General features: G+C 44.6%; 1 protein-coding gene across 1 annotated transcript in view; it reads right to left on the bottom strand.

Annotated features, from left to right (window-relative positions):
- Window positions 1–27304, bottom strand: part of SCARF1 (scavenger receptor class F member 1) — a 300041-nt gene that overhangs the window by 68109 nt on the left and 204628 nt on the right. The window contains exon 10 of the mRNA XM_086955211.1: window positions 26175–26309. Within this exon, the coding sequence (XP_086811337.1) occupies window positions 26175–26309 (135 nt within the window). The remainder of the gene's footprint in view (window positions 1–26174; window positions 26310–27304) is intronic.

Genomic DNA, 27304 nt, shown 5'->3' with positions numbered 1-27304 from the left:
TTCTGGTTAATATATAAATAAAATAAAATGTGTTTATATTAATTAACAGCATAGTTATATAAAGAGACAACATGAAAAACTAGTGTCTTTTGGGTATCTCTTGGCCATGGTGGTATTTATGAATGGTTCATGGTTAAAAAATATTACTTTCAATAAATGTCAGTCAATTCAGTGATATCATTGTATGTACTTAACTGAGAAACCCAGATATATATATATATATATATATATATATTTTTTTTTTTTCATTTTAAAGTCTTTAATATTTTTTCATGACATTTGTTTCCTATTGTACATCTTTTGATGGCTCTGCTATTGTTTTGGCTCTTAGAACCAAGCCAGCCCCTGGGTCGGCTCAAGGGCCGACTTAACAGCACTATAACCCCTCAGGCAATGCAGTGCCCTGCCTACACAACCACTCACAGGAATACAAATGTGTGATGAAAAATTATTGTTAAATTCTGGTCTGCATGGGACTCTATGCTCGTGCCTTACGATTTACGTACATTGGAGATAAGGTGTGCATGTAGCCAGTACGGATTGCAGCGTCCACATGGAGCGCATATACTCGGACACCTGTGATGAACTGTTTGGTGTAAATAAAGATTATGACGCGTTGGGTTCGCACTGGAACACGTCTCCAGTCAGCTGGAAACCACCTGCGCGCCAGATGCACAAACACGGATGGCGTCACAGAGGGAGAGATCTGGTCTGGGGTGTTTTAAGTAATCCTTGATTGACGGATGTCAGTCACGTGATCTGCACAATATTATCATGAGTGCCTTCTTGGGCTGATTCTAAGGCAATTCCTAGACGCAGGCCCACGGAAAAGGCTCGCACTGAGAACAGCATCTTTGGAATCACAGAATCGAAGCAGACATTTGAGGATGCGCAGTTTGATCGAATTCAGAGATTCAAGGAAGCGAGGCCAATAATAGCCCTCTAGAGTCCAGCCATGAACTGGTTAGCAGATAATGCACTAATTAACTTCCTCTCCATCATTGTAGAGTACAAATTTCAAGAAATACTCGGAATAAAACGCCAGAGACAGGGAGAAACGCCGGTGCAGCAGGGAGCTCGCTGCATGAGCCAGCGGGTAAGTGTGTATCAAAGAGATATATTTGACAAGAAGCATGTTCCTTTTAAATTGTACATTTAAAACGCTGAAATCCATCCCCCTGCTGTCACTTCTCTCGCTGAAGTTGGCATCCTTGTAATGTTGATCACATATGAGTGAGGACATGAGGCCTGAAGTTCATCCCACCATAGCGAAAGGTGCTGCGAAGCCATACTAATGACAGATTGTGCGCTTTACAGATGTTAATTAACGACAACAAACATAGAAGTTCAATTGCAGACCATTTCTGAAGTATGATAGCTACTGCAAGCAGACTGATAGATAACATAGATAGCATGTCTAACACTTAGGTGTGTCTGTAGCATCCCAGTGCTGGGAGAGTAAAGTCTTTGAATAGCACCTGAATGTTGTGTGTCACATGCCCTGAGTGTTAAAAGTGCACGTGTAAATTGATGACCATGCGATATTCCAAGCATAATGATAATGTGCAGGATGAGTAATTTAGTATTCCCTGCTGAACCCACATACAGTGTACTGCAGGGTGAATAAGAAATAGGTACCCATTATCCTGAGAAATTTATTTTACATTCCCCAAAAAGACAGATACGGCTGCACGGGGTTACATGTAATTTAGTAAGGAACCGCAACCTAAGCCACTTGCATTTTATGGGATGAAGTGTTTCAAATTCAAATTTCAAAAATAACTTTATGTGGATGATGCTGCGCCCATAATTTCAGAAGTCTATGTATTATTTTGCAGGAACAGGGAACAGTAAACCAGAGGCCAGAATTGATCTATTATTCCACACCCATTTCCATCATCTAATGGGATTTGCAATTTAGACATCAATGGGTGTGAACTTTTTAAAGTCACTCTTTTTTACGAAAAAAACCTAAAGAACTGTCAGAGTGTAAACCAATCTCATTCTTCCTGATGAAATGTAAATTAATTGATTATTTTAATCAAAAATATTTTGGTAGGGGCACAATCTATTTCCTGGCATTTCTTGTCTCATAACATTGATCATACACTCATAAAATGCAAGCACCAAAATCCCTACTTGCATACAGTTAACATATAACATATACCAATATTTACAAACACAAATATTTAAAACCAAACATAAAACAAGCTGTAAGAGGCCTAAATAGTGTTGTGTGCCCCTTATATGGCCCTCTGTCGTTCTCCCCTATGTTAGCCTAACTACACACATAATAGGTGCTTTTGCTTTGCACGTTACGGATGTAACACACTTGCTTTTGTGCCATACTGTTATTTTTTAAATAAGCTGCACATGGTTTCTTTTTAGGTCTCGGCTGGCGTGGGCTGCGCACATGCGCAGTCTTGGAGGCAAGATTTAATGATTTTTTAGTAGCTTTCGGTAACAGGCTTTAAGCCCCGCCCCTCATTCCCATTGGCTTGCGTCACGTTTATGCTAAACAGTGGCCAGCCATTGGGAAAGAGCTTTCCGCAACATGCACTTTTGCCTTTTGTGGACAGCCCACTTGGACAGGCTCGTCTGACTTCGTTGCGTCGCAAAAGCTTTCTTATCTTTATGGAGCCATGTGTTTCAAACACATGGCTTCATAAAGACAAAGCTTTCACGACGGACGAAAGCGAAAGCGGACCGTGCTTGTTGCCCTTCCATCAGTGTCTTCTTTCCACACCAATAAAACCACACTAAATTATGTTTTATCCATGCTTGGAGCAGCACACTTAATCTCTCACTTGGATTACATCTACTTGAAGATTTTGTGTTCACCTCGTACAGACCCTCTATAGCTGGGTGTCTGAAAAAGCGGAACTGAAGCTTAAATCATTTTCACATTACAGATACACTATGTCAAAGTCTCCAAAAGCTGCAAGAACCCACCAGGCTGATTGAATCAGAAAAAGATTCTGGTGAAATGTCTCTAACGGCTGATATCACACACCTTGCTTTCTGGGGAAATATTTCACCCACCCTTACCAAGCATTGCGTAGTCTAATACCCAATGGCGGTTTTTATTTTCTATTAAACCGCTTTTACGCCATTTGGGCAAAGTTACCTTCCAGCAAGGGTGTCTAATCGAAATCCGATTGGATTTAGAGTGTGTGTGTGTGTGTGGGGGAGAGTGCTTCTCCTGATGGCGCCTGAGTACGAGAGCGCCTCAGTAAGATTCTCCTCGTCAGCCCATTCAGCGGATCCGGGTGCTGCAAGGACCCCGCTCTAATTACTGTAATCAGCAGCGGCAGCACGCGGTGGGCCAAGGGGAAACAGCAGCCACGCCCACCTTTGGTGGAATAGGAGGGGGCAAAAAACACTCCCGGCAGCTGCAGCAGTCACATAAAGAAAGGAGACCAGATACAACTCCACGTACGACCAACCACATAATAACTCATGTAATGGAATCACACACAGTTAATGAAAATGTTGTTGAAATATTCACAGGGTTCAGAGGCCCTCACTTTAACTGTCTCCCACTCCCAGGCTGGCTGGCTCCCTTCCTCCCAGAACATTGCTTTGTCATCATCTCGCTCCCTAACTCCTGCGACTCTGTCCCATCCTGAGCATATGTTCCCTTTCCCTCTGTCTTCTTTTGAAGTTTCCGCAATCATTATTTTGTTATTAGATCTTCCAGGTGTAAACATTACAGTGTCCTGAATCTGACAAACCTTCCATCATGCAGAATGGCCTGGTAATATTCTCTGTTTGGTAGAGAGACAAAATATCGAAATTAAAATATCGATATACAATAATATCGATGTTTTAATTTCGATGGTATAGAATATCGATGTGCAATAATATCGATAGACAGAATATCGATATTAAGGTATGTATGTTACTAATATCGAAATTTTGTTTAGTGTTATGTATTTTATTATGTTGTTTAATTGTTTGTTAAACATGTTTTTTAATGTATGTTTAAAAATTAGTAATTTTGTTTACATTTTGCGTTTTAGTATCAGAGCGGGTTGTAGGTTTATAGGGGAATAGGGTGGGAAGTAATTTAATTATAATGAATTAATTAATATTTTTTCAAAATATTTTTGATTAATAAATAATTATTAATTAATAATTAATTGGTAATTAATTATTATTAATTAGTTAATTTTATTAGAGTTAATGTAGTAATATATATTTTTTGCTATTGTTAATTAATAATTAATTGGTAATTATTATTAAGTGATTAAATGACAATTACATTTTTTATGTGATTTATTTATGTGTAGTGGGTTGTGTGTTTATAGGGGATTAGGGTGTGACATAATTAAATTAAATTAATTAAAGAGATCGTATTTATTTATTGGTATTTATTGTTAATTAATTGTTAATTAATTGGTAATTAGTTTTTAAAAATGATTTCATAATATTAATTATAAATAATGTATTAATAAATATTGTTTATTCCTGTAAAATTCTTGTTAATTAATTATTATTTTGTAATTAATTATTAATTGGTAATTAATATGTGTTAATTAGTTAATTTATAATTACATAAATGTAATAATATTAATTGTTATTAATTGATTAATTGATATTTATATTAATTGTGTTTTTTTGTATGTGTAGTGTGTGGTGTGTTAAAGGGGGAGTAGTGTGGGAAGTAATTTTTACCCCCATGTTATCCAACGCTTTCCCTACTGTTGCACCCTCTGGAGTGGGAATAGTAATTTTTACCCCTACGCTAGCCAATGCTTTCCCTACTGTTGCACCCTCTGGATTGGGAATAGTAATTTTTACCCCTACGCTATCCAACGCTTTCCCTACTGTTGCACCCTCTGGAGTGGGAATAGTAATTTTTACCCCTACGCTATCCAACGCTTTCCCTTCTGTTGCACCCTCAGGAGTGGGAATAGATTTTTTTACCCCTAAGCTATCCAATGCTTTCCCTGCTGTTGCACCCTCAGGAGTGAGAATAGTAATGTTTACCCCTACGCTATCAAACGCTTTCCCTACTGTTGCACCTTTTGGAGTGGGAATAGTAATTTTTACCCCTACGCTACCCAACGCTTTCCCTACTGTTGCACTCTCTGGAGTGGGAATAGTATTTTTTACCCCTACGCTATCCAACGCTTTCCCTACTGTTGCACTCTGGAGTGGGAATAGTAATTTTTACCCCTACGCTATCCAATGCTTTCCCTACTGTTGCACCCTCTGGAGTGGGAATAGTAATTTTTACCCCTACGCTATCCAACGCTTTCCCTACTGTTGCACCCTTTGGAGTGGGAATAGTAATTTTTACCCCCACGCTATCCAACGCTTTCCCTACTGTTGCACTCTCTGGAGTGGGAATAGTAATTTTTACCCCTACGCTATCCAACGCTTTCCCTACTGTTGCACTCTCTGGAGTGGGAATAGTAATTTTTACCCCTACGCTATCCAACGCTTTCCCTACTGTTGCAATATGTGGAGTGGGAATAGTAATTCTTACCCCTACGCTAGCCAACGCTTTTCCTACTGTTGCAATATGTGGAGTAAGTATATATATTCATTTATATGTAGAGTTTTTAATTTATTTTAAATGTATATGTATTAGTTATTATTTTTTAAATATGTTTTAATGTTTATATTTATAATTTGTTAAATTATATGTATTTTTAAATTATTTTTACATTATTATTAATACATTTAAAAAAACGATATTTTTAACTTCGATATTTTTGTACTACGATATTATTTTCTCGTTTTTTTTGTACTTACCTTTATGTAGCTAGAACTCCGATATTTTTGATGTCGATATTTTTGTGTTGATATTGTTGTATGTCCATATTCTGTTTGGAAGTTAATTGAAAACCATTCATTCCTTAAAAGCATTTTTTCTAATTAATTCCTTTCTTCCAAATGTTAACGATATGGAGTGTATTGTAACGATATAGAGCGTAATGTACAGTGCGCCGAAGCCCAATATACCTATACTTCGCAATAGAAATCTTTGTAAATAAATAAATATGTTCCCATTTTACACAATTTAGTCTTCTGGTGAGCATACTGAATGTCTTTGAAAATGCAATAGGTCTCGCCTTTAATTGAGTTAAAGCCATTTGCTTTGCTAATGGTATTGTATAGCAAAGCAAATGGCTTTAACTTAATTAAAGGCGAGACCTATTGCATTTTTAATGCTTTGTTTAGCTTTTCAGCTGGGATTCAATCTGCACATTTTGTGCAAGGCTAAACAACATTATGCCCTGTTGTTCTCTGTGGTCGGACACTAACACATAAACATAATAGAGAGATCCAGCTGCTATTTTTCAAACAAGACAATTCTTATCGTATAAGCCAAGATTTGTCGTTCTAAAAACAGAGAGGAGCGAGGCTTGCAGAGAAAAGGTCCTGAGACGAAAGAGCTGCGCGCCAGAGATGGAGACCTACTGATTATGACCCTAAGGTGTGGGGCCCAGCACTAATCCCAGAGATCTTTAGTAAAACACTGTGGCTCAAGATGATTTGTCATTCACTATGACAGGGCTTTTCATTGTGTACTGTGTATTAATTGTGCTAATTGCATTATTGACTTGCATATGGCTCCTAATTGCTGTACTTTTTCTTCATGATAGAGCTTGAATTTGAATTTTGAATTTTAAAAGTATTTATAAAGCGCTCTTTGGCCAAGCGGCTTCCTGGCGCTGTAGGGCAGTCTTTAGCAGGTGGGCGTGGCGCCAGGGAGAGAGTTTAATCTGAGGATGCTTGGGAAAATAAGTGAGTCTTGAGGGCTTTACGGAAGTGCAGATAGACGGTAATAGATCTAATGGTCAGTGGGAGGCTGTTCCAGAAGCGAGGATAGAGCTTGATAGTTTCAATAAATATTGTAAGCTTTCTTCGTGTCTCTTTCCTTTTATTGTGGCCAGGGTTGGGTGAAACAAAATCTGATGACATTTTACAGCAGCTACAGAGAGAGTTCACCATGTTGTTTTCTGGGGTGCTAATTTAGCTGTCCCTCTGGAAGGTTCGGAGGGCAAGTAAATCACTATGAGTTAGTCTGGATTTGGGCCCATAGGTACTGATGTGGTACGATGTCTAAGTCTGTACATGCTGACATCCCGTGATCCCAGGCACAGTTCTGTTTCTAAGCAGAAACCCTGCAACATGGCGCCACCAACGTTTGGTCTGTTACTTATTCACGGGTCTCCGGAGTACTGCTTGTGCATGTCCACAATACTCTTATACCTCTTACCGGAGACGTCCATGGTGTTAGGGATTAATCCTCCACAGTGTTTAGGAAATACCTAATTCTGTTCGTTTTTCAAGCTTGAAAGTTTAAAAGGACTAAATCCATTTTAGTATTGCACTTTATTTTCCATACTGCTATATTATGGCAGTGCCGCCGCCTATTGTTATTCCTGTTAATTGCAGACCTGCTGTCCATGCACATGTAACACATGATGGACCAACTAATGTGGGTGGAGCTTTTATCTTTGTAGTGGAAGCTGATGCTTTATCGCATTGAAGTCTTTTACTCTTGGGTCAATGTTTTAGCTAAGGATGCTAATACAAACATGTTGCATACATACACAACACCTCAACTACAAGCACAATACAGAGCATATACACTCATGGAAATACCTTTGTCTTATTGGGAACATCATACCTGGTTCCTAGGCATCCTCCCTCATGTAGCTACATGTGTTCGCATCAGTCGCCTCAGTAATGGTGGAGCGATCTGGCCAGCTTCAGCTGGATAAACACCTTACCCTGATATGGCTAATCAGAATCTTGCGATACAAAAGGGGATGATGGACGGAGCGCTTGAGCAAATCAAACACTCACCCCCCAGTCAAATGATCTGGGTTTAATCCATCACCATTCTTTAGCTCACTCAGCCACCCCAGTTCAGACATGGCCATATGTAAATCAGTCTGACCCTGTACCTCATGGGAACAGTCCAGCCCGAACTGCCAAGCCATGTCTTCCCTGGACCGGAAACAAGCATCCTGGGACCGGTTTGGGATTCATAATCCTCATCAGCCAGACTATCTTGAATCTAGTGGCCAAGTGAGCAAGGGACTCAAGTCTGAGCATACCCTGCCAACTTAGGGCGAACAAAGCGATACAAAAAGGGAGGATGGACGGAGCGCTTTAGCAAATCAAACACTCACCCCCAGTCAAATGATCTGGGTTTAATCCATCACCATTCTTTAGCTCACTCAGCCATCCCAGTTCAGAATCTTGAACAAACACAAGCCTTATACCATGGTCTAGTGGCTCTATATAGACACTTGACTCAGTATGTTTTGTGCACCTTGTTGAATAACCATCAAACATTGGTCTACCAGGGCAAGCCCGGGTGCCTGCAGTGGCTACAATCAGTCCTGTAATTGTTCAGTCAGTTATGGGCGAAATACCTACTAATCGCGAGGAAATTCCATTTTGGATCACCCAAAAAATTAACCAAATTAAAGCTGTGAGTCCCCTTACAGGCCCACAAGACAAGCACAGGCTTTTGGCCATTCCCCTTAACCTTCGGGATGGTTCCCACTACAGGAGACTGCAACACTTGGGGGACGACGGTCTTCACCGCTGTCTAGACAATCAGTCACTGCACTTCCTCGATGCCAGTCTTGCCAAATGCATTAAAACAAATACAGAATGAACATGGGGCAGCTGCTGCCCTGGATTTGGGGATGAGGCTAATGGTAAATTTTCCTGCAGTATCCTCAATGATTCCGTCTAACATTAAAGGTGAAGCAGCAAGTCTGGCTATACACCAGTGGCTCGTAGTGGTTGCACAAGTCAACCATGAACGTGAACTTCCTATTTTTATTGCTGATGTTTACATCATTAGGATGAAATCATTTTGGAACCAAACCTACAAAACCATCACTTAGCAAGACTAGTCTTGATAAGGAAGCCAAGCAGACCTGTGAGTTTGATAAAAAAAACATGGGATAAATTAAAAAAAACCTCAGAAAGTTAAACCTCGTGGAGGATCTCCACCCCTGGAATTCTCTGAGAGGTGCTACAATTTTCATGATGCACTAAACTCAAGACTCCAGACAGGTATCAGGCTCCTGATACACGTTCTCCTCGTTCCTAACAGGAATCGTCTGACAAGCAGTACGACAAAGGAGGGTAATCTGAAGGCAGGCAAGAAGAATATGTGAAGCCAAAGAGAGACACAACACTCCTCTGACGTGAAGATAAAGGAGGAAAGACCTCCTCAACATAAAGCCCCTTTTCAAAAAAAGAAAGTAGCAGCTTAAACAGGAAATATGCCACAAACACTGAGAAACCTCCTCCTGAACAGGAGTTAGGCGGTGACTCTCTCCGCGACAGTGTGTCAAAGGTCACCATAGTGAGCAGTTACCTCCAGGAGTTTCTGGCAGCGAGAGCAATTGATATTTTTATTACAGTTGATACCACAGATAGGCACGTGGTCCCTCCGTATAGATTATATAATCTAGACATTCAAATTGAGGGGGACATACAACGCACCTGTAGTGTTGCTGCCAGTGGGGTGTACCACTGCAGCAACCTGTCCGACCTGACGGGACCACTCCGCGACCTCACTAAGTCAAACACCACCTGGAAGTGGGGTCCGGAGCAACAAGAATCCTTCAACAACACGAAGGCAGCCCTGTCAGCCGACACGACACTGGCGTACTTCAACCCACGGAACGAGTCGCAACTGCTAGTAGATGCCAGCCCCACTGGTCTGGGGGCCGTCCTGTCACAACAGCAGTCATGTGGAGAATGGGCCCCTGTGGCATACGCCAGCCGTACCCTCACACCTACGGAACAGCGCTACTCGCAAATTGAGCGGGAGGCCATTGCCATTCTGTGGGGGTGCCGCCACTTCCACATCTACCTCTATGGCCACCCTTTTTCAGTAATTACCGACCACAAACCCCTCATACCGCTTTTCCAAGGCTCTTCCTCCCGCCCACCTCCAAGGATAGAGAAATGGGTGTTGCAGCTGCAAGAGTTCCAGTTCTCCGTGGAGTACCGGCCCGGCACACGCAATCCTGCCGATTACCTATCCAGACACGCCCGGCCCGTCACTGATGCGGAAGCCGCCGAGGCAGCGGCCACTGAGGAATACGTTCGGCTAATCATCGAGAGGTCGAAACCCCGTCCCATGTCCCTAGAGGAAGTTTCCAGGGCCACCAAGGATGACGACTGCCTCCAAATTGCAATCCAGGCCGTCGAATGCGGAGACTGGAAGGCACTCCAGAGCCCCGCATCCTTCCGCACCTCTGACGCCCAAGCTGTCCTGAAAGCCCTGTACCTGATACGACATGAGCTGTCAGTCTCCACCGAAGGATGCCTCCTGAGAGGCCCCCGCCTGGTCCTGCCCAGCAGCTTGACCCATCAGGCAGCCTTACTAGCACATGGATCGCACCTAGGAATCGTCAAATCTAAGAGTAGGCTCCGGAGCAAGGTGTGGTTCCCCGGGCTGGACAGAGCAGTCGAAGAAGTAGTCCACAGGTGTCCTGTGTGTCTGGCGACAAGCCTCCCCAATCCTCCAGCACCTGTGGCAACCGAGGAAGGCCCTACATCCCCGTGGGTACGTGTGAGTGCAGACTTCGGCAGCCTCCCTGGAGGCAAGTACATGCTGGCGGTGGTGGACGACTTTTCCCGCTACCCGGAGGTGGAAATCGTATCGTCAACTGCAGCCTCAGAAGTGATACCAAAATTTGAGAAGATAATTGCCACCCATGGACTCATGAAAGAAGTCCGCACAGACAACGGCCCGCCATTTAATGGCAACGAGTTCACAGACTATCTCCAGAGCCAAAATGTGAAACACAGACGGATCACGCCAAGATGGCCCCAAGCCAACGGAGAGGTCGAGAGACTAATGAGGACACTGAATAAGACAATACAAATCGCAATTGCTGACGGCCAGTGCCTGGAGTTAGCCATCTATCAGTTCCTCCGGGAATACCGCCTGACCCCACATTGCACCACAGGCATCTCCCCCAGCCGACTCTCTTTCAACCGAGCCATGGCAGACACCATCCCACATCACCCAGCATGGGAGCTCACCCCAAACCCGCGGAACCGGTCCATGGAGCAACGCACCAGAACCAACCAAGAGGCATCCAAGCGGAGACGTGCATCGGACAGCTCGATACGAGTAGGAGACAAAGTTCTAGTGAAAGACCGCCACCCCGGAGGAAAGTTCCGCCTGCCATTTGAGCTACACCCATGGACTGTAACCGAGATCAAAGGAACCATGGTCACTGCTGTCAGGGACGGAGATTCTGTCACAAGAAACATCTCGTTTTTCAAGCAAGTGCCAGACTCTGACTCTGATCAGGACGAGTGGCAACCAACCTCCCAGACACCTCCGTCAGGACCGGACGAAGCTGGCGCTGCGACGGCTCAAGCCGAAGACATCACCCCGACGATTCAAACCACGGAGAATACAGAAGAAGAGTCCAACGTCAACGACAGCAGGAGCACAGAAGAACCATTCCCAGCTACGGGAGAGGGCCGGAGCCAAGCAAGATACAGCCTGCGTCCGCGCCCCAAGCCTTCCCAGAGGTATCGTGACTTTGTGGCCCAGTGCTGGCGTTGAGCTGATCGAGATGGCTGACCCCGCCGAGAGTAAAGTAAGACTGTTCCATTTTGTTTGATCTTTAAAGTTTTGTATTTGCCACTTTTGAGCAAAGACTGATCCAGAGACTTTGAGTGGACTTTGTTTGCGCTCGCAACCAACCCTCACAGCATGTTTTGCTGACCGGATAGACTATTGAACTGTTGAATGTTATTTTCCTGTTCTGTTTATTTCATCCCCAGGTAAAGGAGGAATGTAGTGTTGCTGCCAGTGGGGTGTACCACTGCAGCAACACGCCCCCTCACACTGTTCATTCCACGTGTTGCCCCTAAGGCGTCAAGGGGCTTTGGTACAGCCCTTACGTGAGCGTAACGTGAAGCTGTGAATAAAAGCCCGGCAAGCCTGGGCGTGGTCAGTTGGCTACTAACCACTAACGTAGCCTGTGTGTCCGTCCAATATTCATTTCTAGGCCCCAGGCTAGTTTCAGCGCAGGACACCACAGCACCATTAAAGCAATATTCTGGGAAAATGTAACTTTGTCTTATGACATCTTTTGGCGGTGGACGACTAAACAAACTGCAATGCTTCGTTAAACATAATACTTGTAAAATGACCGACAAATATGCCAAAACTGGCGGCCATTTTTTACTTACTCCGCGCAGTCTAGTCATTTTTACAATGACTCAGCCCGGACACGGATACTACTTAATGTGTTTCCTCTCACTGACACAGCAAGATGCCGTCCGGTGGGAAGACGAATCTAGGTATTTACCTGCGAAGAACTCCAATCACGAGTAAGTGAACACCCCCTTTTTGTTCCCACAGGCATTGACCACAGCTCAGACCAACGAGACACAGAGCCAAGTCGGGTTCCTTTCTGTTCTCTAATCTGAGTTTTCCGGCAATTTACTCCGTGTATCTGCCTTTCCCAAGACACAGGTTCAGGAGTCCTTTGCCCCCCACTGTCCATGGGGCACAATTTTGCTCGAATCTAAGTATGTACTGGAGCAATCCACTTCCATTTTATGTTCTGTGTTATGTATGTCATGTAGTCACGTTATCTATGTGTTTTTGCTTGAACTATTATGCAACCAATATAGCCACACTTTCTTCCAGCATGCTTTTTCCTACATAGGTTAAAACTAAACACAGAGCTGAATGTGTGCACACAATGTTCAGGAGGACTGTTTTCACGAATAATGGAAGACACATGTACCGAATGAATGCACACCCACCGTCCCTATCAGAGGGAGGTGGTTTTTTAACTCTTTATTTTCTTTATTTACAACAGGTACTTCGTGACAAGCCTGAATCGTATGTATAAAACTAACGTATGCTTTATTATTTGCAGCGTTTATCATCACAATTCTTTTGTTTATTGACCAAATTATGGTTTATTTAGGAGTGGCAAAAAACAGGGCTGGTCCCTGTCTGTTCCTGAGAAATTGGTTGGGGAACGCTCACAACTAGTTATAAACACAAGGACTAGAGCACACGCAAGAAGTTCTTTAAGGGGTAATCATAAATGTCATAAGAAATAAGATTGTTCACAAGAGTTTGTTTTTCTTTTTTTGCTTTATAGGTGAAATTGGTTCTCCTTGCAGAGGAGATCCAGAGAACATGAAAACAGCCGACACGTGTTTCGTCATGGAGAGGTTGGCAAACCGTGACTCATCAGGGCTGAGAATGTGTATTAGAGGGGCGGAATAGAGGGACCGGTGATATTTCCAACCCGGTCCTAGTTGGGTAAGTTCGAAAATGCCAGAAAACGGACAAAACGTATGGAGTGGTTCTAGATAAAGTTAAACAAAGACGGGCGGGTATTGCAGTCAGTGTACAAAAATCCACGAGGCCAGTGCCCCTGCCAGTGCGGACCTATGCAGCGAATCGTCAAACTGTTTACCGGATACGGAACTTCTTGCATGTGCTCTAGTCCTTGTGTTTACAAATAAGTTGTGGGTGGGTTTTTCTCACCTCTCCTGTACAAGGGTTTGTTGGTTTTCCCTTGTTCTAGCAGCACCGCTCCTAATTATCTATTTCTCTCTACACCCAACCGCTACTTGATGAGCGCCATAATCTTCTGAATACTCTAAAAACCTTTCGCAGGGCTCGAAACTAGTTGACATATACCCAGAATCACTAGCCCATTATAGTTAAGATCCCTGGTACTACCCCATTTTTAGCTATACCAATCTAGGAGCAAGAATAAAAAAAAATTCTCGCCCACTAGAAAGGTATTTTTAATTCACTAAAACCCACTCCACCACATCTTTGCACTACACATAGTCTTCCAATAAGTGCTCCTACGTATTTTCGCAAGTCGCAGCACGCCTCAGCCCGTAGAGGGCTGGGATGGCCCCAATGATGAAGCATGTCACCGTGGGGAAACCCTGGTGAATGAGGGGACTCTAGAAAGAAATGTTTCTTTCTTGTAGGCTTTTTTCCCATCAAATGTGATTAGGATAGCCAACCCTACCCCTTTTCTAGATCCTTTTCCCATTAATTTGGGTTGATTTACAGTTGATGATTGGAAGGTGGATCTAGCTCCCAAAACCCTCTCCACTCCCCCTTGTTTTTCTTTGAGATTTATACAGATTCACCTCTTCTGGATTTTCTAGTATGTTTGCAGTACCTGCGGCACCAGTTTTTCAACAAACTTATTCTGGGTATTATCTGGATCGAGATGATTTTTCTTCTGATAGTTTTTCGGTTTTAGACACTTCTCCATCACTCCATCAAGGATCTGTGTTTTTATTTCATTGCTGAAACACAATTAGCTGGTCCCTCCTTGAATATATGTTTTGATTACACTTTCCTTTGTTTTTCTACTTTTGTGGATTGGATTCATTATTTTTATTTATTGATTAATGGCCATTACCTACCAGAATACTCAGCTACAGAACTATTCTACGGGGTGTTGGGCCCACATTCATCTTCACATAAACTAAAAAGAGAACATTTAAGGCTATTCCAGTACCTGATGGAATTATTTGGGTTAAAGTTCCTTTCAATATATTCGGTCTACGGAGATCCTGTAGATACCATATGTATTTAGGGTTTCAATGGGTGATGTAATAGTACCTGGGTTACATTCTGATGATTGGGAAATTGAAACCGCAAACTCCATGCTCTCAGAGTTGGAATATTATACTGTTTTTAATCAGAGGATTTGTATATGAATTCTTACAATTACTGAGATATGTTTTCTTATCATAATTTCAGACATCATTATCTGCATCGAGCTACTGTCCAGTGCACCATTTTTAATCACACACTAGGGGAACATTGCCATATTCCTCCACAAGGGAATTACAAAATAAACCAGAAATTCACAAGTTACGATTAGTACCACAATCCATAACTGGCACAAACGCCGTAAAAAACCCGCAACTTGTGCACCAGATGCAAAGCTTTTGACCTCATCCGTAATGAAACAAATGCAATTTCCCAGGTTGTGAATTATCTTACAGATAGGATTACATATCACATTACCCTGACCACTTTGAGAGAGATGCTTTTGGATGTAGTATCATTTTTTGATTTGAGTATTGTGTTTAATTACATTTTTCTTTTCCATATAATTCTTTATTGGTAAAAATATTGTGAGGTTAAAAACATTGCATTTGGTGTACGAGTTATGATTTGCATAGCTGTTGTCTGAGTTATGGAACTGTGATAGTAACCATAACTTGCTAATTTCAGAGGTTCTTCACTTAAGGTTAATCACATGGTGCAGATTTGTCTGCATAATCTTTGTAATATTTGTTAATTAAAAAAAAAACATGTTCAGGTTAAGGCAGAGATGTTGGCACGTACATTTCTTAATTTTTTGAGATTCAAAGTTACATTTTCATAGACTTTGTGTACATACAGTTATCAAAAAGAGAATACGATAAAGTATTATGGGATAAGTGAGCATGTCACTCATTGAAAGGTAAGTGAAGATGTTCTGGCACTAGTGTTACTAGTAGTACTAAACATAGTGGTGAAGCCAGAAAAAGTGACACTAGCTGTTGAATTATTAGTATCGTTAGCTGTAACAGTGCTATATGTAGCACTTGTAGTGATGCATGTAGTAATGCGATGAGTAGTAGTTTTAACGTTCATTGTAGCAGCAAAGTACAATGTAGTAGTAGTAGTGCTCCTAGTAGTCGGACCCTTTTTGATGCTACCAGCATTATCCATATAGGTATTAGTAATCATAGAAGTAGTTTTTAGCATGCCAGAGTAGCTACTGGGTGCACTAGTTTAACTGGTAGGGCCTGGAGAAGTAGTACTAGTAGTTATAGTACTTACGCCAGCACCATATTATTGTGTAGTAGCAGTATTTAGTGCATGTCTACAATTAATAGCGGCAGTATTAGGAATTAATAGTAGCTGAATTACATATGTTGATGCTAATCTAGTGTAACACAGCAAGTAAACACAGTTGCAAAAACGTAGTGTGAGGATAATTTGCTTTAAGATGAAACATTTTCTCTATATACTTGTTGATATTTATATTGAATAGCATACCACATGTTATGTGCAAAATCTTACAGGAGAATATTTTCACTCTATGAAATTGCTTCTATGTAATAGACCTTCAAGTGCTAATCTTTTTTGGATGAAAAGCAAGTAGACATTAACATGATGATTTTGGTCATTGAATAGTATGAAGTCTATCAATCAGCGCATATTTCTTATATCCTGGTGTAAGCTGACCATTTGGCCCTGGAACAGTAGGTGCATGGCTTTGTAATGTTTGCGGGTAATCATACACCATGAATAGCAACTGCCCAAGTCACCCTTCACTGGAATGTCGAGACCACCACTGAACTGGTCTAGATAAAAGTGATGATTTGAACTACTAACATTATTGATTACCTCATTGTCATGTTTATGACTGCTCATTGGTGGTTGTGCATGCTTCAATGGACTGTAGTATTTGGGCTGGAAGACCAGCAGGTGGCTAAGGCAACTTCTCTTACCAACCTACAGCCATCAAAGATGCAACTCAGGTTGCCCAGAAGATGCTTATTATATTTGGGAAGGGAGGCAGAGTGGTCATCAATCTTCCATCCTGGTATCCATAATCCTGTGGCTGGGAAAGGTACTTGTAGTCGCCATAGAAACATGCAAATCAGCATGTGGAGGTGTAAGCGGCCTCCCTCTCCCTGCCCATTGTAATTGCAGGTGGAATCATGTTTTAATCATGTGTATATAGTCCGTCTCCTAGTTGGACTCAAGAACATTTTTGTGTTGGACGATGTTCATCATAGGCTTATGAAACCTTAAAAATCATGGAAGGTTTCACCATTGAGTGTGAGCTAAACACATTTTCTTCATTGTATAGGGACAACCTGAATAACAACATGGCCCATATCTTTAATGCATGGCTATAGCAGTCTGAAGAACAATATGTTCAATCACCTCATTGCATAGGGAGAAAGCCCAAAAACAGCATAAGCCGACACATGGAAATCCCTATTTTAGAATTAGCCCCAACACAAGGCTTAATCAACTTATTGTAACTAACACAAAGCTGTCCATGTTGAAATAACATCACACTCAACACAACTATCAAAAGATATCTCAATTGAAAATACATTATTGAAGTTTCGACCCGGCCCACAATTTAAGGCAGGCTTCTTGAGCTGTAATATTATGTTTGTAAAATAGATACGTAGCAAATGCACAGCACTGATCTTTCAACCTCACAGCTTTATCTCTTCACTTGTTAACAGAGTCATCTAAGAAAAGTAGGGTCTGATTTAGAATTTTGGGGACAGGTACTCCGTCACAGATGTAACAAGTCTTCCATCTGCCTCATTACAAGCTCCATAGCATATAATGCACTTGTAATAATGCAGGGGGAATATCAACCTTGCTAGTGACGCAGTAACCCATTTGCCAAACTTGAAATCAGGCCCTTGATCATAGGCGTGTAATGCACAATGTAACAATTTGGCTGATGCCTCCTCATATTTGCATGTCTAATTAATAACTTAAAATTTTGCTTGTTAGACACTGAGATGTTTTTTGTGGCATGGTTCTAAATAAATATCTAGCTGCTATGCGGGTAGAAAATTACAGCCAGCACTCCTCATTATTTTGTTATGGTGAAGCTGCTAACTGTAACAAACTTCAAAGGTCAACCTTCCAAAATGATTACAACCATGCTAAACGAACGAGAAATACTGTTTTTCTACTGCCAGTATATCCTCTGCACTGGATGTTTCACTTTACAGCATGAACCAGGATCTTCAGCGCATCGCTACAACTTCAAGAGCAGTATATCACTAACAAGCAAGGGTAGCTGGGTAACTTAAAGAACCATCTCCTCTAGGCATAGAGAAGACATCCTGAAGAACAACATGTCCCATACCTTCTCAATAGCACATCAGATGTGCATCAAATGCCAATCAGGTGCGGTATTACGCATTGTCATTGTTAGCGCCCGGTGCACCTTTTAAAAGGTGCACCAGGCGCAAACAATGACAAAGCGAACTTGCGCTGGCCTGTGGGCACAACATTCATGTGAAAACACAGAGAGGCTGCTTGCAGCCGCTCTGTGTTTTCACAATGCAGGGGGGTTTAAAAGGGGATGTCTGGGGTGTCCATAGGACCCCATTTCTCCCCTCCAAAGGACTGCTCTCAGGGGGCGCACTCACATTGCGCCCCCTAAAAGGTGGTGCACTGTGAGTGCACCCCCTGAGAGCTTCTTTGTCTCTGCGCCTGCATCTGTAATATAGCGTGGCACAAAGGCAAAGGAATTCCCTCATTTGCATAGAGCACGGCCCTATGCAAATGCAGGGCGCCACCCCCCTTAAGGGAGTGGCGCCGTTAGTGGCAGCCAAAGGGCCGCCCTATTAAGGATTCACTTCCGGGTCATACGACCCGGAAGTGAAAGGAAGGGGACTAGCGGAAATACGTCGTAGTGCCCCGGATATAGTTAGAGGGCGCGAGGCTTAAAAGCCAGCGACCATCTTAGTGACCCCCTCTTTTGTCTGCTGACCGCCCAGGAGTCGTACGTCGCAGGAGGAAGTCAAGGACCATCGCGCGGATTGCTGGTTGGCGAGGGTCGACCCGACTCTGTGGTGCAGGTGAGTGGGCCTTGCAGTGTGTCCGTTTTGTGTTTGTGTGGCGTGAATGCTTGCCGAGTGAATGATGGACTTGGGGGCAGGGAATGCCTGCCGCGTGTGCGAGCCGCCGGGCGGAGGGTCCGGTGTGTTGGGAGTGTTTGGTTTGCGAGGCGGGGGCTGGGGAGCCAAGTCGGGCTGGGGAGCCGAGTTGAAGAGAGAGGGGATCGGGGGTTGTGTGTATCGGGTCGGCACGATCGAAGGAGGCCCCCCCCCCCTTCCTTTACAGCTGTGGAAATGAATTGGAGCTTGAACGCTCATAGAGTGGCGATCAGCCTCGCGAACGGTTGCGGCACATTCAGGCGCCTTCCCTCCCGCTTGGCACAGTGGGGTGGTGCTCACTATGAATTAGAGCGTCCGGGCGGGCAGTGGGTTGAGAGCGGCATGCAGTGGGCGGAGAGCGGCAGGCGCTATCGAGTGAGACGCTCCTCCCTTAATTGGGCGGCCTTGTGGCTGCCAATAACGGCGCCACGCGCTTAGGGGGGGCGGCGCCCTGCATGGTACTGGAATATTCTAATTAGCAAATCTAATAATGTCCCGCTAGCCACGTCAGAATCACCTATGACCTCAAAATACATTATTATTAAGGAACAGAACAGTACATATCTACATGCTAGTTCATATTGCGCAGGAGACATAACCTATGGGATGTGGAAGCAAGAGTTACACTGGGTTATCAGAAAGGTACGGCATCATGTTATGCGGAAGATTTTTATATAATGGCATAAGCAAAGTGAGAGAAGGGAGCTAAATATACTGGACTATGAAATAATGAAATACCCTGAAAGAATATAAACAGGGCGTGGTTAAAAAGAGGGATTAAGAGTGAAGGGTTAGCTTTAAAAATAATAAAGGGGCAGCAAGAGAATGACATAATAAAGGAACCGCCTCCTACATACATGAGGTGGGGGGTTAATACCATGGTTAATATTGGTGGTTCCCCAACCCTTAAATACATGCTTTTCGAACAGCCCGCTCTGTACATTTAATTATAAACAATGCATAAGCAATTTTAGGACATAATTGAACGCCATGGGCGCACTACCAGCGATAGCATATGTATGGGGTTTGGCAGTTTGGTGGCTAATACAGACGCACGTATGTCAATTAAGTGGTACTAACGCAATTTTCTTTTAAGTGCAGAATGCCGCCAAAACGGCCAACGAAGGGGAAGGGGGCCCCAGCCAAAAGAGATGACTACCTTGCGCTTACAGAGATCATGGAGTTTACGAAAGAGAAAGGTGTGGACTGGGCTCTAAAGACTATGAGAGATGGGGCTAGAGCGGACGAGAAAGCTCAAGAGGAAAGAGGGAGAGGCAAGAGAACGCGGCGTACGCCGGAAAGGTTTAAAGAGGTGTCGAAAGACAAGCGGCCCAGGGCAGCCGAGCCCCAACCAGCATCACCAGGTGAGAAGGAGGTGCTAGAGACAATAGATTTGAGCCCGGACACGAATAAGGACAATGACGCTCCTGAGGGAAATCATGTTATTTCTAATGCAGCGCCCGTCGCTACTGCGGAGGCGCCCTGCTCTCAGGTTACTTTACCACCAGTGGTTGCGCAACCAGGTAGCGGAGTGGCGCAAGTTTGGGTGCAATCTGGAGGAGTAGCGCAATTACAGGGTATGCAGTTATATAATTCACATGGTCAGGCAATAAGTAATGGCCCTGTAAACACGATGATCCCCACCACAACATACCCGGGAAGTGGGGGGCCTATAATGATGAGCGCCTACCCGAATGTAGGGTGTCTACCACAGACTCCAACAGCTAACACCGCCGTTAATTTGGTTGGGCCATCTAGTACTCAGATGCAAGGGGGGGCTGGGGTGCAGGCGGCAGGTCACCCAATTTTAGCATACAGCCCGTTAATGTTCGGTTCCGCATCACTGACCTTATCGCCTTCTACGGGGATCACCTGGCACGTACCCGCAGACATTAAGGAAAAGATACTTAGGAGCGAATACGTTGATGTGTTCGATCTTATTAATGCAGGGGTGGTCTCAGGTAAAGCCAGAGGAGGTAAGGAAGGCGAATATAACCAAAAAAAGGTATGGGTGGACTGGTCCATGAAGAATTGGATCACGGAATTTGCCATTTATGCAGCAATTATGCTTGAGAAATACCCCGGGTTGGGCCCTCAAATGATGAGTTACATATCCTTGATACATGGGGCGGCAGCGGAGTTCCCAGGCGTGGGATGGTTAAAGTATGATAACAAGTTCAGACAAATGAAGGCAGTACACCCAGGGATAGCATGGGATCAACAGGAGATCAACCTATGGCACACAGTTTTTTATTCTTCCCCTTCAACGTCCAAGACCAGTTCCCCTGCTCAGAGCCAGTCCTTTCGGAGCGACAAAGGGGCTGGGGATAAAAAACAGGCCTGCTGGCAGTTTAACAAAAATGAGTGCACCAGGGGGATCTCGTGTAGGTTTAAGCATTGCTGTTCCTACTGTGGGGGAACATCTCACCCAGAAATCAGATGTTTCAAGAAATCAGGAAACCTAAAAGAGCAGTCGGCCCATACCACTCCAAAAGGGAAGCCAGCTAAAGCATCCGACAAACCTCCCAACTCCCATTAAAAGACATGTTTTGACACACCTCCTTAGCAAGTATGACAAACTAGAGGAGGCTCAGTTCCTGCTTAATGGTTTCACGTTAGGTTTCCGTATCCCGTCCTCAGCTACCCCCACCAGCGTCCCGCCTTGCAACCAGAGTTCGGTGCTCCAGAATATGGAAACAGCGCAAAATAAGATCATGAAGGAAGTTGCTTTGGGGCAGGTCGCGGGTCCATTCAAAAATCTCCCAAACCCTGATCTGGTCTGCTCACCCCTGGGTTTAGTTCCTAAAAAAGAGGAGGGTAAATTCCGCCTTATACATAATCTATCAAGCCCCCAGGGTTATCTGTCAATGACAAACTGGATCCAGATCTCTGCACAGTGCGCTAATCAACGTTCCACACAGCAATTGAAAAACTGCAGGCTTTGGGTCAAGGAGCTTTAATGGCCAAGTCCGATATCGAGTCAGCGTTTAGGCTACTCCCGGTGCATCCGGAGGACACCAAGTTCTTGGGCTTCACTTTTAAAGACAATTATTTCATAGATCTGTGCATGCCCATGGGATGCTCTATTGCTTGTGCAGTTTTTGAGACTTTTGCCAGGTTCTTAGAATGGGCAGTGGAACAATTCCTGACCTCGGACAAAACCCATGCAGTGGTACACTATTTAGATGATTTTCTATTTCTGGGTCCTAAGGGTTCACAGTCATGCAGGAAGGCCCTGCTGGGCTTCCGGCACTTGGCTGAAGCCCTCGGGGTACCATTAGCAGCCGAGAAAACAGAAGGCCCTACTACATGCTTGACATTTCTGGGCATCGAAATCGATACCAGGGAGGGCGTGTGCAGGTTACCCACGTCAAAAGTGGCTGCTTTCAAGGCTGCGATTGATGACTGCCTAAAAGCAAAGAAAGTTACATTACACCAGCTACAAGTCTTGGTAGGGCAACTGAACTTCGCCCTGAGGGTCATACCAATGGGCAGGGCATTCTCCAGGAGTATAGCAAGGGCAATGTCTGGGCTTCGTGCAAAGCACCATAGAGTGAGACTCTCAGCTGACGTGAGGAAGGACTTGAGGATTTGGAAGTGTTTTTTGCAGTGGCTCAGTTTTATGGCGGACAGCGAGCACCTCAAATGCAGACCTTGAATTGTTCACTGATGCAGCAGGGAGTTTTGGTTTTGGGGCAATTTTGGGTCCTAAGTGGTGCATGCAGTATTGGCCAGAGGAATGGGCACAACAAGGCCTGACGCGCAATGTCACTTTCCTAGAACTGTTTCCCATAGTGGTGGCTTTACATTTGTGGGGTGATACGCTCGCAAACAGACACATTGTATTCTGGTCAGACAGCATGTCAGTAGTGATGGTGATCAATAACCAGAGAGCAACTTGCACATGGGTGCTGCGTCTACTAAAGGAACTAGTTCTGCAATGTCTGAGTCACAATGTGCATTTCACTGCAAGGCATGTCCCTGGGGTTGAGAACCAAGCTTCTGACGCTTTGTCTCATTTTAAGTTGACAGAATTCCGTGCGCATTGGCCACAAGCAGAGAAGACAATGACAACATTCCCAGCGGAGCTATGGAAGTTTGGTGCCCCACAGCCTCCGAGTTGATAACTGCATCCTTGGCCCCCAAGACTAAGAGTATGTATCAGAAGTCGTGGGAATGTTATCAGTTATACTTAAGGGGAGCGGGCCTAGTGGATGCTTTTGTACCCCTGAGCGTATTAGGCTTTATAGTACATCAGAAGGGGAGTGGGAAATCAGTGGCGTTGATGAAGAGACAACTGTCAGCATTGGCATTCTATGCGGGCTTAAAAGGGGTTACAGATCCAACGAAGGATCAGAGGGTGAGGAGAGCCGTGAAGGGATGGGAGTGCTTAACACCGGGTGTGAAGGACTAGAGAAGGCCTATAGATGTGGGTAAGTTGGTGAAGATCTTAGAGACACTCCCGCTCGTTTGCTTTTCCCCTTACGAAACTCAACTATTTAGGGTGACGTACGTGTTAGCCTTTTGTGGAGCTCTTCGGATTTCGGAGTTGCTCCCGGCCTCTAAGGCGGATAGGGATGGAGGTTTAAGGTGTACAGACATAATTGAGTCAGAAGATGTCCTGAGAGTCAGGGTTCGAAGGTCTAAAACGGACCCTTTAGGCAAGGGGACTTGGCTACAATTAGGCAGAGTAGCGGGGGAGTCTTACTATCCAGTTAGGCCGATGAGGGAGTTCATGCAAACCAGGCCTCAAGGGGGCGATGACAGAGTGTTGCTCCACAGGGGTGGCTTACCCCTCACCAGATTTCAGTTCACAAGGGTAGTAAAAATGACCTTGTCAAAGATGGGTGTGGACCCGGCTGACTTCACATCTCATTCCTTTCGTATCGGTGCAGCAACAACAGCCGCTGGCATGGGGTTGCCGGAACAGACTATCATGAGATTAGGACGTTGGAAGTCAGCATGCTATGAACGTTATGTGCGCCCGCAATTAGTATGAAATCACCCTCATAATCTCCCCCTCCCTACTTTCAAAGGCTGTTCTCACCATTTCTTTCGATAATTACTCTAGGTACAACCTCCCAAAGAACCCAAATATGTTGGTGCGGCCACTCCTTTATTCGCAGGGCGGGGTTGATCTTCAAGGAATTGCTCGAAAGAAGGGCGCACATGGCGCAAGGATGGGACCATCATTGGGTAAGAATAGGTGGTCAGCACTTAGCTGACGTCCCGAATGATTTGAGGGCGGCTTTGGGCAGAGGCATGCCCTATCCCGATGTATTCGTGTTGCACTGTGGAGGCAACAACATGATTCCGGCTGGAAGGAGAGGGGTGAAAGAGTTTTTGTTCACGATGTTAGCAGCAGTCAAAAATATGTTGCCACAGGCCATCTTATTATGGTCTGAAGTCATTCCGAGGCAGACATGGTCGCGGGGCGCACCCTCGAAGGCAGTGAATAAATCAGTCAAAAGGTTGAACCAGTCAGTGGCCGAAATACTTCAGAAGTCTAGCATTCGAACCATTCGTCACAAGCTAATACAAACGTCCAGGCGGGAGCTACATGCGGCGGATGGTGTGCACCTATCGGAGGTGGGCACTGAAATTTTTATACAAACAGTCTTAGGAGCCATTTCCGAAGCTCTGGAGTGCAGGGGGGGAGGACGAGTCCACCAGTAAGCGCCTCGCCCTGTGGCGGGGTCCTGGACAAGAATATCACGGGAACTTCTTTGGCCAGTGCCAGTCTTACCTCAGAACAGGTTTAAATCATCATGGGCTCCAGGCTGGCGGGGGAGTTGGGGCTGACCTGCTGGTGGCCCTGGCTTCTCTAGCCCTACCCTGGAAGCCGCTGGTTGGCACAAGTGGTGGCAGATTATTCACCTGCGGCTCTGTTGACCGGAAGGGGGTTAACTTAAGGAGAGCAGGCTAACTTGGTTGTGGCCTGCTGGCGCAACCCGAGGGTCAACCAAAAGCCCATTGGAGAACGGGCTGTAAAAGAGTGAATATGTATATAAGTGTGAGTATCTTAATACTGTGATGTGAAAATAATTTTGACTTTTAAATAAAGAAATGGAGGTCAATGAAGTAATTGACCTGTTAACTTGTCTTAATAAATAGGCACACTGCAGAAAATCAAATGAGGCTCAGGTGTTTAATTTGAGAAGGGGCCTTAATGTGTTGGGGGGGGAGTGTGCACTTTGTATGCCATCTATGCAGGGCGCCACCCCCCTTAAGGGAGTGGCGCCGTTAGTGGCAGCCAAAGGGCCGCCCTATTAAGGATTCACTTCCGGGTCACACGACCCGGAAGTGAAAGGAAGGGGACTAGCGGAAATACGTCGTAGTGCCCCGGATATAGTTAGAGGGCGCGAGGCTTAAAAGCCAGCGACCATCTTAGTGACCCTCTCTTTTATCTGCTGACCGCCCAGGAGTCGGACGTCGCAGGAGGAAGTCAACCACCCACCCACCCCAAATGTAAGGCTCCAGACAAGGGCGGTAGCCGGGGTCCTGGACAAGAATATCACGGGAACTTCTTTGGGCAGTGCCAGTCTTACCTCAGAACAGGTTTAAATCATCATGGGCTCCAGGCTGGCGGGAGAGTTGGGGCTGACCTGCTGGTGGCCCTGGCTTCTCTAGCCCTACCCTGGAAGCCGCTGGTTGCCACAAGTGGTGGCAGATTATTCACCTGCGGCTCTGTTGACCGGAAGGGGGTTAACTTAAGGAGAGCAGGCTAACTTGGTTGTGGCCTGCTGGCGCAACCCGAGGGTCAACCAAAAGCCCATTGGAGAACGGGCTGTAAAAGAGTGAATATGTATATAAGTGTGAGTATCTTAATACTGTGATGTGAAAATAATTTTGACTTTTAAATAAAGAAATGGAGGTCAATGAAGTAATTGACCTGTTAACTTGTCTTAATAAATATGCACACTGCAGAAAATCAAATGAGGCTCAGGTGTTTAATTTGAGAAGGGGCCTTAATGTGTTGGGGGGAGTGTGCACTTTGTATGCCATCTATGAAGGAACATCCCCTGATGGTAGCGCTGGCGCTGTAAGTGCCCCAGCGAAATCGGTATTACTGAAGGGGACGCACAAGCGTCTGCGCCCCTTCTGTAATACCAAAGTTCCCGGGAGGCATGCAAGGTGGGCGCAAACGCCCGTAGCGTCCCTGAGGCATTTATTGTAACATGGCCCTAGAATGATCAATCTAATCTCCGGCTCCCAAGGGTCATTTTTAGGAAATTACAAGAAAGGTTCTCATATGATCTCATTCAAGCTTCTAAATATTTACTGGGTAATTAAGCACCACCTTGGGATGTCAGACCTTACTTTTTAGACGAGGCAGGTGATTGTGTGGCAGCGAGAGGATCCTTGACATATCAACAAACAGCACAAAAAAGCATACAGACACCATTCCTGTCTCGTGACTCTTGGTACTAACAGAGATATGGTGCTCTTACCTTCCTGGGGTGGTGTGCAATAGACAGGGTCTCCCTCATCAGTATCGAAGGATGAGAAGCTATCATTGTCCCAGCCGGTAGAGGGCGACTCGATGAAGCTGTGGTTAATGGGGATCTCTGTATCATGGTGAGACACTGAAGGAGAGAATCAGAAAATGGATATTAAGAAAACAGCTGTTCCAGGACAGGACAAGATGGCCATCTCATGTCCCAGGGAATCTTGCTAGACCCCTCTTTGAATGGAGACTCTCCCTCCTTTAGCAAATGCATTGCTATTTCCCGTATTGTCAACTCCCTCATATATCCCTCGTAATCGTACTGCAACATTTCTCTCCTAGGACAAACAGCTAAACATAACATTATATTCCCCCTTACCTTCAGCTCTCAGGAGCAACAGAGGGGCATCCCACATGGATCCACTTGTTACAGACAGCCAGAGATACACTCAATAAAGTGCAAACAGGAGCCCCAGAGGGGTGGTTAGAAGGAATTCAGTGGTTACAGGCAGCCAGGGTAAATGCTCAATGAAGTCCCAGGAGCGACTGAGGGGCAACACACAGCATAGTCCTGATTCCAGGCAGCCAGGACTGTGCTCTACTAATGCTACCCAGGCGTGCCAGAGGAATATCTCATAGGAATGGACAGGTGGATAGGGTATACACTCTATAGAGAGTTCCCAAGAGTGGCAGGAGGGCACCAGCATCTGAAGAATAGGGGAAAAACAGTGTCTGTAGGACTGTAATCATGTTGAAGGAATATAATTTTTAGGTGAAATGAAGAGATGAAGAGGGGGTTAGAGTAACTTAAGTGTGAGAGGAAGGTGAAGGAGCGGAGTTCAGCCCAAATAGTGAAGTCATCCTTAACTATTCTGTGTACCTGGACTCCTGAGCTTGTTACCCTGGTGGAGGGGGTCAGGGAACCCAAGTTCAAGAGTGGGAGTAGTACAGAGGGTTACTTCAAGATCTTAGGTCATGTGAGTGCCTGGTGGTCCTTTGCGGACTTCAAGGACCCGCACGCAACTCTGTTAACACACATGTAAGAAATGAAAAACAACGAAATTTGCGGCACAAAAAAAATCTATGTCCAAATTTTGCCTTTCCTCCTACATCTTTAATGGATCGAATGTCAGA

The sequence above is a fragment of the Lissotriton vulgaris genome, chromosome 2_1 (assembly GCF_964263255.1).
Source record: "Lissotriton vulgaris chromosome 2_1, aLisVul1.2, whole genome shotgun sequence".
Classification (NCBI taxonomy): Eukaryota; Metazoa; Chordata; class Amphibia; order Caudata; family Salamandridae; genus Lissotriton; species Lissotriton vulgaris.
This window is presented reverse-complemented; position numbering and strand designations above follow the sequence as displayed.